Below are 14,897 nucleotides of genomic sequence, written 5' to 3'. Positions count from 1 at the left end.
TCATGTGCGTTTGAATGAGTGGATCAATTGGTTCCAGCGAAAGTTCAGTGAAACAAAGCAGCATGGACCCACGGAAGTGCACAGATAGGCGGCGATATGCTTGTTTTATTGTAAGATAGATTTTTAAATCCAGCTTCACATAGCAAAAATTTCGTTGAAGCAAAAACGCGCCCCAAAAATGGTTCGTTGTGATGAGAAATTTGTTCCATTACTTTCTATTGCGAGCTGATGGGGAATTTGAAATATTTTGTTGAAGCGAAAATTTCATTGAAGCGACGTTCGATTGTAGCGGGGTTCGACTGCAATGCCGGTTGCCATTCCCTTGTTATGTTATGATACCGCTTGAACTTTGCCTTGCCTTGCCTTGCCTTGCCGTCAAAGCCTTCATTGAAAATGCGATGTGTGGTGAAAAAAGGAAAGCACCACAAGCAGCGTCAGATGACACTGCTTAATCATGTGGTAAAAGCCCAAACTAGGCAGGCATATGTAATAACTTAATAAGGGTATCATGGTATAAGCATTAGTCCCACAGACTTGTTAATGGATTGCTGCCTCCCGCACTGCACTATTTTGACAAAGCAAGGAAAGTAACAAAACTCTGCTGCCAGCCGGCAAGATAATTAGTGCTGCCAAATGTACTCACATCCTTCTCGGACACTTCCCACTCCCCGGAGGTCAGCTGTGTCTTGGACAACAGGCGGTCTGAGCCTGCACAGGAGAGACATCAACACCATGGGTCAAGCAAAATATTGGCAGCGCAAGCTCAAAAAAGCACGCCAATTCTCCCCCAGCCTTCTGCATGTCATCCTTCAATTCCAATAAGAGCGCTCAAAGGAGCTCTTTCACCTCCAATCCCCATTTGCACCAGTGAGCAGAGACAAAATGCTTGCCAACTGGCAGTGGCAACAAATTCATGGCACAGTGAATGCAGATCTTTTATATTCCGCCACAGACACTCACTGCAAAGTAAAAAAATTCTCCTGTGAATGTCAGATGCCAAGCTATTCACAGATGCCAAGCTACCAATGGATGTGTAACCCAAGGTATTCTATCTGCTCACACCAAATGGTGAAACAACCATCTGTTAGCCACAGATGAACCAATGTCTGGAGGAGGATGAAGATGTGCAAGGAACAAACTATTAGTAAGAGCAAAGCAATTCACTTCGTCTCTAGATAAAAAGGCCTAAAGTGCAAAGCAACATGAAGGGAACAGTAGCCATACAGCTGAGTGGTGACGACGGAAGAGTACTGCTGGGCAGATCAAGCCTCGCCACAAAACATCTGCTGTGGCAACCTTCAAACAGAGCGCCTCGCTCCCTCACCGTGTCCCGAGGGCAGTGGCAGGGCAGTGCAGGGTGCCTGGCCGTCTGTGCGCAGCCGCAGCAGGTAGAGGTGCCGGAAGCCAGACTCTTCACTCGCCCACAGCAGGCACAACTCCTGGGGAGAGACTGGCCGCAGGAACAGCAGCACGTCGTGTACCTGCACCCGTGTGCGGAGGAGAGGAGAGGAACGCGGATGAAACCCTACGAATTTTTTCACTCCTGATCTCGAGCTTGCCAAATTGACTGTGGGTCTGGAGGTCTTGCTTCCTCCATAGTATTTCAGTGTAGAGGATGTCTTACAGCTTTTTGTTTTAAACTGCTATGCTCCTCTCTGATGCTTGAGCGCTTGCCAGCTCTCTAAGTAGGCACTGGTGCAGCCAGGCGTGCAGTAGCACACCAAGCAAGCCACTGCTGTCTGTGGTCCAGTCAAAACTTTCCGACGGGCTAGTTGGTGCATTTCTATTAAATAGCGTGCGCTAACAGGACGAACACAGGAAACTTAGAGACAGAGGAAACTGTCTCTAAGTTTCCTGTGTTCGTCCTGTTAGCGCACGCTATTTAATGGTCCAGTCAAGGAAGCACAGCGTCTTGGCGCTCTGCCAAGTTCACAAAATGCGCCACCCAACAGGAGCTGTCCTCATAAGATAAACATGCCCTGAAGTTATTAGTGCGCTACCAAGGTCTGCACTGTGGGTGGCACATAAACTGAGGAGCGCACTAAGAAAAGCTCACGTTTAATAAAAAAAATAGATTCTTGACGACAATAGTGGGAGCGGTTCGGTCTACAGTTAATGGGGTTTAACGCCCCAAGCGACTCAGGCTATGAGGGATGCCGTAATGGAGGACACCAGATGTTTTCGACCACCCGGGGTACTCTTTTAACGTGTGCTGACATCACAGAGTACACAGACCTCTAGCATTTCACTTCCATCGAAATGCGACCGCAAAGCCCGGGATTGAACCTGCATGTTTTGGGCCAGCAGCCGAACACCAAAACTGCTGAGCCACTGAGATGGATCAAAAGTGGGGGATGGGTTCATTATGGGAGTAAATACAGTATACTCAACAGTCCAAGATAAGGTATTTATACTCACACACTTGTGACAGTTGTATAATCAAAAAGGTATGGATTGCGTGTATGCGTGAAGGAGAAAAAGAAAAGCTGTAGTTATGCTTGCACATACTTCCCACTCTACACCAGCTCCTGAGGCGACAAGAAACTTGAAATATAGATACAGTTAAAACTCGATTTAACGAAGTTGAGGGGAGCCGTGAATTATTTCGTTAAATCGAGAACTTCGTTAAATTGAATGAGGCATTTCTTGGGCACATAATTCAGTACATTCGATTACAGTAAAACCTCATTAAAACGTACCCGCTTAAACAGTACTTTCGTTTTAAAAGTAGTAAAGTCAAGTCCCCGACTGAGCACCCATTGAACATAATGCATTTTGCATCCGCATAAACCGTACCAGCTTATCGCGGTCGTATCGGTTAGCACGTACCATTTTCACTTTTCGTCGCACTCGCGCGTGACGAATTCACGCCGGTAGCACCGACCCAAAGGACGGTTCGGCTAGCGGCGCAACAATCTTCCCTAAATACCGCCGATGGGACAGCAAGCCACACAGCTAATGACAAATTGGCGCCAAAGTTGGTAATCATACAACTAGCGCAATCTTTGGGGGTCCGTATGGTCATCGTCATGACCCCCCGCACTACTTTCGAGTGGGTAGCGCCAACACCACGACCGGCGCCGCTAGCGCGTATGAAAAGAAACAACAAAAATTCTTACTCGACAAGAAAGGCCCGAGGGGACTACAAATTTATTTTCCGCCAAAGAAGTCGGTGATCTTTGCCTGCGTGCGCTTTGTGAGCAACGGCCGCACCGATTTCTCGTAGGTCTGAAGTGCGTCCAGCGCGTCTTCCGTCCCCTCGTGTGCGCCGGCAAAATGTCGCAGCAGATCGAGAGCATCCATCACCTGACCTGGTGTCGGCACGGGAGCTTCGGCACCTGCAGGGTCGTCGGCAGCGTCTTCAGCCGTCACTCCCTCCACGCTTCCTACAAGCCGCAACATATCGGCATCAGTTAAAACTTCCGTTGTGACTGCGTTTGCGTCGGCGTTCACGTAGTCTGAGAAACTTATGCCTGTGGGCACTTCATCCACTGAGCGAAGGTGTTCCCAGGCATCTTCATCCTTGTGCACGGCGCTCGCGTAGTCCGGACCAGCTTCGGCAGTTTCAGGGCCTAGTGTACCGAAACCGGCAGTCCTGAAGCAGATGACAATTATCGACGGCCTCAATGCTCTCCAAGCCGCCGCCACCATCTCAACCCCCATAAAAATATCTATTTTCGTCTCGCGCTTCAGCTCCAGGTTGAGGAGAACTCTGTCAACGACTCGACTCGACGCTTGTATGCGCACTTCACGCTATTAATTATCCCTTGATCCAAGGGCTGAACCACGGACGTTGCGTTTGGGGGGAAGTAGCGGAGCTCCACGCTGGTCAGCTCGACCTCTGCAACGTAGTGGGCCGTGCAGTTATCCAGCAACAGGCGCACTTTCCTTTTCTGGCGACACATGTCGCTGTCAAATTCCTTCAGCCATGTAGCGAAAATGGCACGCGACATCCACGCCTTTGAATTGGCAACGTACTTCACAGGAAGCTTTTTGGTGCCTTTAAAACAGCGCGGCCTCGCACTCTTTCCGATGACAAGCGGGTCTCGTTTGTCAGTGCCGTCCATGTTGACGCACAGCAAAAAAGTCAGCCTTTGTTTGCTGTGTTTGCCGCCGTGGCACGCCTGCCCCTTCAGGGCGAGTGTTTTTTTAGGCAGCACTTGGTAGAATAGACCGCTCTCGTCGGCGTTGTAGACGTCGCTGGGGGCATATTTTCCCAGAATGTCGGGCACGTTTTCAGACTGCCAGTCGCCGACTACAGCCATGCTTACGCTGCTCGCTTCACCGCTAAGCACTTTCCCGACGATGCCGTGTCGTTCTTTGAAGCGCGACAGCCAGCCGGGACTTGCCTTGAACTCGTTGTCGCCCAGCAAGCACGCGAAAGAGCGAGCTTTTTGTTGGAGCAGGTCTCCACTCAGGGGAATACTATTCTTCGCCCGCAAATCCATAAACCAGGCGAAGAGGGCCTCTTCCATTTTGCTTTGAGGAGTGGTCTTCAGCGTTTTTTTGCACGAGAGATTCCCCGACGAAGTGACGCGGAGGATGTCATCTTTCCCTTTCAATATTGTGGATAGAGTACTCGCTGGAATGCCATGTGATGCAGCCACGTCACATTTCTTCTGTCCACTTGTCACAGCACGAATTATGTCCGCTTTCTCGTCCAGGGTAAGCCTTTTTCGTTTCTTGCAGGGCTCCATCTGCTAGTCAGGAGGGTTAGTGGCGCGCTTGCTCGCACACACCACGTCCGCCTTCACGATAGCAAGGCTAGACTGATGGAGGCCTAACAAGCTGAGCTTGACAAAGACGTGCGTTCAAAGGCACGGGGAAATCCGCACAAGAGCGAACACAGAGCACAACACACACACACAAAAAAAAACACGCGAACTGCAACAGCGCCATCTATGAAATGTGGCACGAAACTTTTTTACTGCTGGCGCCATCTCGTGAGCTCGACTCAAAATTAAAACTCGTTTTGCGCCGCGCAGTTTGAAAAATGCGACGGGATGAAGATGCTCCGCGCTGTTACCGCTGACTCGCAATCAATAAATTTTGGGGTGCTGTCTACAAAATAGACCAAAAATTAACACTTTTTCACCTTTATTTCTCGAAAAAAGGTTCGTTAAATCGGGACAGATCACGGAATCGGTTTCGTTATTTCGGGTTAGTCAAAGCATTGAACCCTATGGGCGTCTGAGGGGGAATTAGGATACCTTCGTTAAATCGAGATTTCCGTTAAATCGGGTTTCGTTAAATCGAGTTTTGACTGTAATGTAAGAGCACTGTTATACCATTTCAAGTAACTCATACCTATGCATTCAATGTAGTCTTGCTTGTACTACAAAGCAGAATGTGTTAACTGCCGAGTCAGTGTGGCAACAGGCAAGTTTGGAATGCGATTCCGCATAGCCCGGATCCAAAACTCTCAGCCATAAATGCGCTTAGGACTGTCCGGGCACGAATGAAGATGACTGAAGCGCCAAAGGGGTTACGAGAGCCTCATGACAAAAAAGTAGGTTACGTAACAAACTGTGGCCGTACACTGGGTGGCTTGCTTTGCAAATGTACACAAAAGAGCAGTCTAATAAATGCTGAACCAGTTCTTTCTGTTAGTTCACCTGTGTATAATGCCACTGCACTGCAATACTGAGCACTAAAATGCTTCTTTTTTTCTTAATTCACAAGTGTCATAACAGGCAGAGTTCAGTTGATCTTCTCGAATAAGCGGGCACAGCTCAATCAGGCTTTCACTGCCTAACCTAAAAATGCAGGGCATTGCAACAACGAGTACGAGCTCTGAAGCAGAAGTCCTCCTTATTTTTAGCTTCGAAGAGCTCTAATGGTTTTCAAAAGGTGCTGAGGAACCCAGTGTGTCTTAGCTTCCATCCTTGCCTGCTGAACATGCACACAAAAAAGAGCATGCAAATGCAAGCCTTGTCAAAAAATGGCCGATAATAATAGCTACTGTATAGTGAAACAGTCTACTACAATGTAATCGAGGGTTTGACGGCATACCATCTGGTCAGGAATCATGGTGATGAGGAGTACTGGTCACTGGCCAAGGTCAACAAAAGATAGAAATTTTGATGTCTCCGGAGCACTACGGCTCCCTTGTTCACTATCAGTGACAAGGTCAATGAAAATGGAAATTTTGACGTTTTTGGAGCACTACAGCTATCTTGTTCACTAAAGGTGAACAAAGATGAAAATTTCAACGTTTCAGGAGCACTACGGCTCCACTGTTCACTATCCGATAGTGAACAAGGGAGTCATAGCGCTCCCGAAACGTCAATATTGACCTTGTCCAGTGACCAGTACTTGTCATCAGTCTGCTACAAGCGCATAAAGTATGATTAGTCCCAAAGAAAAAGGCAAGTGTCGGAAATGCAGAGGTTAAAACATGCATGGATATAAGTGAAAGGCCCTAGCAATGACATTGAGAGGCCCAAGGAGTCCAGTGGCCCCCGGTTGAGAAGCGCAGGCATGGACAGCCGAAAAGTAAAACTCTCACTGGCAATCTCACGCACGTTTATCCAGACGTGGGAGGTCTCCTGCCAGAGCAACAGGGACTGCGCCGCAGCCGTGGTGTGCACTCCTCCTTCGGGTGGCTGGAAGCAGCCAAGCGGGAACAGCACCAGCTGCAGACGCTGCTGTGCTCGGTCCAGCAGCTCTGCCCACACCCTGCACACCAGAACACAGCACGCTCACTGGCACACTCCAGTGCTCAGGACTTGCTTCAAATGAAAACTATGATGGGCATGCTTGGCACTTCACCCATTGACAAGACAAATTTAAGCCTCAATACAGTTTACTTCAACAAATGCTTCAATATTTATTTTATCAAAGTAAAATGAGCATTTGGCAGGAGAGAAGGCTTGGTAGTCAAGCCAATGTATCAAGAAGAACAAACTTACTTCGTCCTGTTTTCCTATGCAGGTGCATACGTTGTGTATTTTTCTAGGCACAAAACATGCTTGCAATATCAAATTAGTCATTAGCCATGACATGGCACAAGCGTATATGTTATAGGGCAGAGCAAAACATCTGTGCACTGTCAGACTGCAGTGAAAGAATTTAGTCAGACAAAACACAAGGTAACTGGTATATGAGGGAGCATTTACTGGCTGGGCTAACAATTGCAAAGCAACGAAACTTGTCAGTCTCATAGCAAAAAAGCCCATTTACTGTTTATCAAAGCAGATACTAGCTACAGCTTACGGCCCACTACGTACGAAGTGTTTTCTATATTCCAGATCTCTCTGTGGTTAGCCTGGCAATGGATAGGAAGTGCAGACACATCGGTGACACTCACCCGGCACCGTCGGGCATCCAGCCCGCTCTGAGCAGATACTCAGAGCTTGGTGAAAGCGATGACAAGGGTTCAGCCAGGGACAGCAAACATACTTGCTCAATCTGCATCAGTGGAAGAAGAAAAGGGCACTCAAAGGGAGTGCAGCTGACCTCTTCCGCTCCACAGCAAGCAAAAAGCTGGTCCCTTTAAATAAAGGGAAGAGTGACACTCACTTATTTCTTCATTTATTTAATTCTGGTTCCTCCATTTCACCCTTGAAGCCCCGTAATAGGCTAGAGCATTTGGACAGTGGCTACTAAAGAAACATTGACAATACTTATACATTAATTTAAGCTCATGGCAAACAGAATCTGCACATACATTGAAAGCTCACTAATTCAAATGTAATTAACTCGAATTTTCGGATAATTCAAATTTATGGCATTGTCCATCCATGAATGGAGTCTGTAAAACATAGCCCGTCAATTCGAATGCAAATCAGTTCCGCCAGCGATAATTCAAACTATGCACCACCACAAATGAGTGGCCTGGGCACATGGCCAACACAGCACCAAAGCAGTGATAAACGGAAAAATGGTTTTTGAGAAAGAGAAAGGGCACAGTTAACTGTCTCATTTCTTGCTGGACACCTCAACCATGCCATGACGGAATGAAGGGAGAGAGAAAGAGGTCCATAACAGCGCGACAGACGGGACAAAGAAGAGGAGACAGTGCTGTGTGTTGTGTCTCCTCTTCTTTGTCCCGTCTGTCGCGCTGTTATGGATCATCGTCAGCACCAACTCACCCAACAACTGGTATTGAGAAAGAGGTCTCGTAATGGAGGGCGCTGAAATTGTTTTGACCACATGGGAAACTTTCATGTGCACCAACATCGCACAGCACCAGGGCACCTTTTGCATGTCATCTCTACCGAAACACAGCCATCGCTGCTGGTACTGAACCCAGGTTCTCCAGCTCAGTAGCCAAGCAAGCGCTCCAACTACTGGGCCACCATGGTGCGTCACAAGGCTGCATCACCTCTTCAGGGCAGATGTGGAAAGAGTAAGACAAGCGTGTGAGGCCTGAGAATACAGCTAGACTAGATAGGGGCACTGCATTGGCAGCTCTTCCTGTTCAGCAGTGGCACAGTGCAAGCAACTATACTCAGGAACAGCTTTCTGTGCAACTAGAACCAAAGCAAGAGGACCGGAGCACCAGTCTCACTGAGTGGTGGAGTCTCGTTCATTTGGCCTTCAAGGGATCACCCTAAGAAAACTGCCAAAAACTGTTTGCATCAAAGTAATTTTATCTAATGAATACATGGACAGTGGTTGTCTACATCAGAGAAGAAAACCAAGCGACAACAACGATTTTTCTGGGGTTTTGTTAGGTGCTTTGCGCACACTGTCGGAAATGTCCAAGAACTGCTCCATGATCGTAAAGGCCTCTGAAGCCCTTTTCGCAGTGCAACACAGTAGCAGTAGTGCTTCTTCAAAAAGGCCTCTTCAAGTTTTGAGGATGCTTTACTGCATGGATTGGGAACAGTGCACTTCAGCATACTGGAAGAAAGGAAGAAGCACGTGGCACACGGATGCAAACAAGAGGAGCATGCATAGGCATTAGAATGGTGTGATGCCATCCAAAATAAAAATAAAAGTTCAGTGACACACCAAGCAGCTTCCAAAATGGCGTGAATGGTTGATGCGCGCGCCCTATGACAGCAACAGGAGGCTGTGAAGTCAGAAAAGAGAAACAACTATGCAAGTGAGCTGAATTTCGATCGTCGCTGTGCCTGCCATAGCGCACACGCCTGAGGTGCGTGGGCACCACTGTGTCGTGCAATCCAGGTTTGGGGAGGCCAATTTGGATGCAACCGTCCCCTTCCTCCATCCAAATTAACTGGTGCAAGCTCGCCCCTGTCTGAGTTAACAAGCACCTGCCACCATAGACCGCACTCTTAGTTTGAATTATCCAAATTAATGTGGGTAGAATTAACAAGATTTCACTGTATCGTCCCAAAGAGCATTTCTCTCTGCCACCTTGATTCAGCCACAAAGGACAAAAAACTTCTAAATTACTCTCTTTACATATTTTCCAAGCACATAAGATATTACCAGAACAGTGCTGATTTCCTCGAGCATCAAGAAGGGTCCCAGACAGGCTCACTCAGGCCAGCCCACTGTGACTGAAAACCAGCTTAGGCACCGAATCTGCTCCCTTCTTCACTTTCCTGGCTTCCCAGTGAAATGCTCTTCCGCCTCAGCTATTATAAAAATAGAAGCAGGGAGTGGGCTCACTACAAAAAAAAAGTTAATGCTAGTTTATAGGCCAGACTGCATGGCACAGTGACACATGAGCAGAGGTCCCTTCCCTTTCATGCCTAGCCTTTGCTGCTTTGCCAGAAAAACTTGTCCACGAGTACAGCCGCATGACAGCCGACATATGTACCCGGCTGCTTTTCACTTATGATCTTGAAGGTTTCAGTAGCTTGCTGTGTTAGCTTCTGTTGTCGAGCAATGGATGACGTGAACAGCACTGAGATGATGTGAATCAGGCATGTCGCGGCATCACCAATATTCAAAGACCACAGAGTTTACGCCAATGTTCGCTCCGCATCTTTGTTTTGGTTTTCCAGTGCCCTCTGCGTCATGTTACCATGAAACGGGTTGCAACGGTCACTCTAAGTTAAGCCTACAGGGCGTGCCACGGCGCAGTTGAAAAATGTCGTCCGTCTGCCGTAGCTACCATGCTAAAACGATTCGAGAGAACAGTGAAACCATGCGTAAAGTTGACGGCATACCATTTCCTAAACAGGATATCGCGACGAAGTACACTCATTGGTTTAATGGTTCACAATTTGCGGTCGGGAGGATGAAAAATTGAGCAGCATGCGACCATACTGTGAGTTTTGCTTTTCAACCAAGACAGCCACACAGCCTTTTTTAAGGGGGAAAACTGGACTTACAGAAAAAAATTTTATTAATGCAGTCACATTTATGAAAAAATCAGGAAATACGTATGTTTGTGTACTGATTCCAAATGCGTAATTTAATTTTATGCAAAACAAGTCCCTGTGTACTTATATATGTTGTGTAACTTTCTGCCGAGAGCTTTGCTGCAAGGAACTTGCTTGAATGTATGCCATTAGCTTCTCTTGACATCAAGCTATGCAATAAGGGTAAAATTATTATCCTGCCTATCACAGAAGTTTAGCTACAGAGTTTTGATCGATCAAAACTCTGTAACTAAATTTCTATGATAGGCAGGATAAGTGGCAACTTCGAAGTTGCCACTTCAAAACTGAGAAGAAGAATTTGTAATTCTGCTTCTTAAGTGACAACTTCGAAATCCTATAACTCAACTTCTATGACAGGCAGCATGATAATTTTACCCTTATTGCATAGCTTGATGTCAAGAGAAACCAACGGAACGCAATCTAGCAAGTTCCCTCAAGCAAAATTTCTTTAAAGCTCTCGGCAAAAAGTTACAGAACATATTGCATAAGTGCACGAGGACTCAAACATAAAATCAAATGACATATTTGGAATCAGCATGCTAAAATACATGTTTCCTGGTGATTTCATATTTGTGGCTTCATTAATAAATTTTTTTTGTAATTGTAAGACAAGCTTCCCCTCTTAAATTGCAAAGCTTGTCAGACCGTTTTCATTGCAAAGTGGAAGCTCACAGTACAGTCGCATGCTGCTAGATTTTCCAGGCTTGCAACCATGACAACAGGCAGTCGCATGACGCACTGAATGCTACCTACCTTCTCTTCAGTTTTTAAGGTGAAAAAGAGACCTTCTGCTTTGTTCAGGCTTATGAACAGAAGGTGTTGGCTGTTTCCTTCCAGAAAAAAAAAAAGCAGAAGGCTATCACAGTACTTTTTACAACAATAAAATAGGGTAATCTCATTACCAAACTGCTTCCTTGTCGCACTGCACCACATTTTATGTTCACTTTCGTTAGTTCAAACTTTGGCTAATTCTACCTGCATTAGTGTCCCTGCGCAGTTCGAATTATTACCTTTTGCTATACTAGTACTACAGAAACCGGATGTAGGCACTGATATGCGCTGGTGTGATGTATAAAAAAGAACTTCAAAAAAATTTCAGCATTATAAGAAAATCAGAAATTATGCAAAGCTGTCAACCTTGTGTTCCTTAGAGCAATGGGCATTTTGGCAAGGCAGCAGAAGTCTCATCAAAAGCCGTAATAGTGGAGGCAGGGAGCTCCACAAGGTTACCAAGATGAGGTGATCTCAATTTTAATCCTTCAAAAGAACTGCAATTTCTTAAATGAAGTAACTTTTAACCACTAAATTATTTCCAATAGAGCCTCGCCATGGTGGCTCAGTGGATAACGTGCTTGACTACCAAGCCCGAGGATGCGGATTTGACAGAACGCAAGGCACCCATATACTGTGTGATTTCAGTGCACGTTAAAGAAACAAACCCAGGTGGCAAAAATCATTCCGCAGACCTCCACTACAGCGTCCCTATAGCCCCTGTCAATTCAGGACATTAAACCAATATGCCCTACACCAAAGATTTTTATAAAAGACATGTTTAGCAATTGCTTTTATTTCCTTATATGTACACTCACATCACTCTTTTTCCATTCATGTATAGCAAGCACGCAGGGGCATATTTAAGGAGGGGTCAGAGGTGGGGGGAGGAGGTAACATAGGCCCCCCCCCCCCCCCCCCCCCCTTATAGAGAAATTTTAAATAGAAAAGCCATGCTGAACCCCACTTTTTCGAAGAAAAAAGTCCAAGGAATAGTGGTTCAAATGGGATTCCCCCTCCACCCCCGAGTGGCCCCTCTTTAATCACCGATAAATCTGCTCTGCATCATGCATGCATTGGTTACTCACACTCTTAGAAATGTTACTTGCAGTATGAAAGTTCAAGCCTTGCCCATTAGGGCGTATTTACGTAGTTCCTGAACACGAGCCCTGGGCACAGAACTGCCAATAAACTGCTCACCTGGCCGGTGTGGGAGAGAGAGAACTGTGCAAGGGCGAGGGAGGAGCGAGCATTTGGGGAGCCCGCGCGAGGAAAACGATGCTCTTCTGTGCCAGCCATGCCATCTTCCCCAAAGGAAGGCAGCTGCAGCACTTCCACGTCACTCTCGTCCACCACCTCATAGAGAAGGCGGTACGTGCCATCAGCATCTGCAGGGAGCACATCACAGGGGTGGTCACCAAAGAGAAAAAGGACACAACCTTTGTTTGCACGAGCCCAACAAGGGCACATCGAGTCACTTGTTGGGTCACCCCAACACAACAACTGTGCCTTCACACGGGCTTGCTCTTGACAAGTCGAGCCCAGCACAACCTGTAGCGACACCTAGCATCTCGCAGGACAGCAAAAGCAATCTAAGTCAGCATCCAGCGTTACCCAAAGGTGCAACAGCAACCGGTTCTGATTTCTCCTCTCCTCTCTGACTGGCCCAAATGCTTGATTCACAACAGTTGCATGGACCAGAGGAGAGATGGGGTCACAAAAAGAAGGAGTACACAGGACAGCGCATGCGTCTTGCCAAGCGGGTTGGCCTGAGTCGACCTACCCCTTTCAAATGGGCTGGCTCACTCCAATCCAAAATAGCACAGCAACCTCTCAGCCCACGTCCATCACTTGCACAGCACCAGATAAGGTTGAGAAATGACTGAATTCAAGACCTTATTTCAGTAAAGTAAAAGCTTGCTAATTCGAACTTCAAGGGACTGGAAAAATGTTCAAATTATCAGAAAATTCTAATGATTGAATAACCCCGAAAATACTGTCAAAAACTGCTTGAGTCATGGCAAATTTATTTGGTGAAAGACAGGGCAATGGTTGCCCAATTTTTACAAGAGCGCATTGCGGCAATTACTTTTTTCATCAATGCTTTATTGCATGCACTGTCGGGAGCATTGAAGCAGAACCGTTGCGTGTGAGGAGGCTTCACTGCCCAAACAGCGAACAGCACATGACAAGAGTGTTGTTTCGGCACACTGGAAGAACAGAACAACGCTGATGGAAGGGGAGGAAATCACACCAAATCGGCGAGAGAAAAAAAAAAGGGAAAGAAAACACCACCGACGTGCCAATCAGCATCCGAAATAGTGCTCAGCTGGATTAGGTTGGCTGGATGATGCTGGCTGGTTGAGCTGCTGTCACTGCGGACGGGCGCAAAGCTCAGACAAACGAAACCGAAACTACGGCGTCGGAATATTCTTGGAGATGGGGCCATCAGTTTGTCATCACGCCTGCCGTCGCATGCACACCAGAGGTGTGCGAGCAACTGTGCAGAATGTAGCTCAGGTTTTGAGCAGAGCTTTTTCGAAGATCTCGTGCCGCGCCAGTCATAAATGGATGAGGCCTCCCTTCGAGAGCCCGTTCGAATTAACCAGTGCAAGATCCGCAGTGTCCGAATTAGCAAACGTCTGACGCCATAGGATTGCGTGGGCACTGACCGGGACCAGCTGGAAGTTCAAATTATCCGGATTTCCAAATTAATGAGGGTTGAATTAACGAGATTTTACAGCAAATAATCTTGAAAAATTAGTCAGTGAAACAAGAAATTTGTCTCAACACAACCAAATAGTGCAGCATTCTCACATCTACAAAGCAGTTATTGACACATGTCAACAGAGTAGCTGCACAGGGAAGCAGCATTGCACATCACAATGGCACCCAAGAAAGCACAATCAGTATACAATGGCCAGACATGTAGGTATGCCCGACCGGCAAGGGGCAAAGCATAGTTAAGCACGCTTCCGCTTCATGACAACAAAACTGGCACTGCTGTTCTCAACCAGGCACTCGTGTGCATGTCATCTGCTACTTGTCGCAATCGCACCTGACTTTTCACTGACTCCGATTTCGGCTCATAACGTTACTTTCTGTGTTGACTATCACTAGACACCACGAGCAAAGAAGATATTGACTATTTGGCAGCAAAATGCAAAAGGTACGAAACAGCAGCTACTATATTTTGTTCGTTTCCGTCAGCTCAAGCGCAGCACAGTTCGCAACATACCGAGTTCGCAACAGACCCAGTGCTTTATAGTAGAAATGATGAGAAGAATCTTATACCTGCCTTAAAACCGGCAAGGAAGAGACCTAAACTGCCACTGCTTTTGTGCCACAATGCCCCAAATTGTTATGGGAAATGTGAGTTGCCCACCATCGGGCTAACAAGAAAGTACCACCTTGAGTGTGAATGCCACTTTTCAAGAAGCCATTCATCGAATGGGACTGCACGTTTTTCACTGAAGGTAAAGCTTTTAGTCTAAAAGGATCATTTTCTACGCCGCATGCTATTCCCACATGGCGCTTTGGACAGTTTTGCAATCGCTTGCCCCTTTGTTCGCTCACTTAGTGAGACAAAGCATAGGCGAGTTTGCCTGACTTTTTGCCTGAGTTTGCCTGACCCGCAGCTTAAATTAAGGTGTCCCAAGATTGGATGTGAGCAGCATACATGATGAGCTAACCAATCCCGTCAAAAAGCTTTAATCTATCGCAGGCCTTCATTTCTTTCATGGTTAAATTCACCCCCCCCCCCCACTTCCTGAAAGAAAAAGTAAAAATGGTGCATGTTTAAACCATGAGGAAAGGAGGGTA

The 14,897-nt window shown here is 46.8% G+C and overlaps 1 protein-coding gene across 2 annotated transcripts in view; it reads right to left on the bottom strand.

Annotated features, from left to right (window-relative positions):
* LOC144136279 (dipeptidyl peptidase 9) overlaps positions 1-14,897 on the bottom strand; it is a 64,770-nt gene that overhangs the window by 32,791 nt on the left and 17,082 nt on the right. For both annotated transcript variants that reach the window (XM_077668497.1, XM_077668498.1), the window contains exons 6-10: positions 12,276-12,463; positions 7,310-7,410; positions 6,525-6,678; positions 1,325-1,481; positions 644-708 (exon numbers count right to left, since the gene is read on the bottom strand). In XM_077668497.1, the coding sequence (XP_077524623.1) occupies positions 644-708; positions 1,325-1,481; positions 6,525-6,678; positions 7,310-7,410; positions 12,276-12,463 (665 nt within the window). The remainder of the gene's footprint in view (positions 1-643; positions 709-1,324; positions 1,482-6,524; positions 6,679-7,309; positions 7,411-12,275; positions 12,464-14,897) is intronic.

The sequence above is a fragment of the Amblyomma americanum genome, chromosome 6, assembly GCF_052857255.1.
Source record: "Amblyomma americanum isolate KBUSLIRL-KWMA chromosome 6, ASM5285725v1, whole genome shotgun sequence".
NCBI classification, from domain to species: Eukaryota; Metazoa; Arthropoda; class Arachnida; order Ixodida; family Ixodidae; genus Amblyomma; species Amblyomma americanum.
Note: the sequence above shows the minus strand (reverse complement) of the source record. Positions and strands in the feature narration are given on the sequence as shown.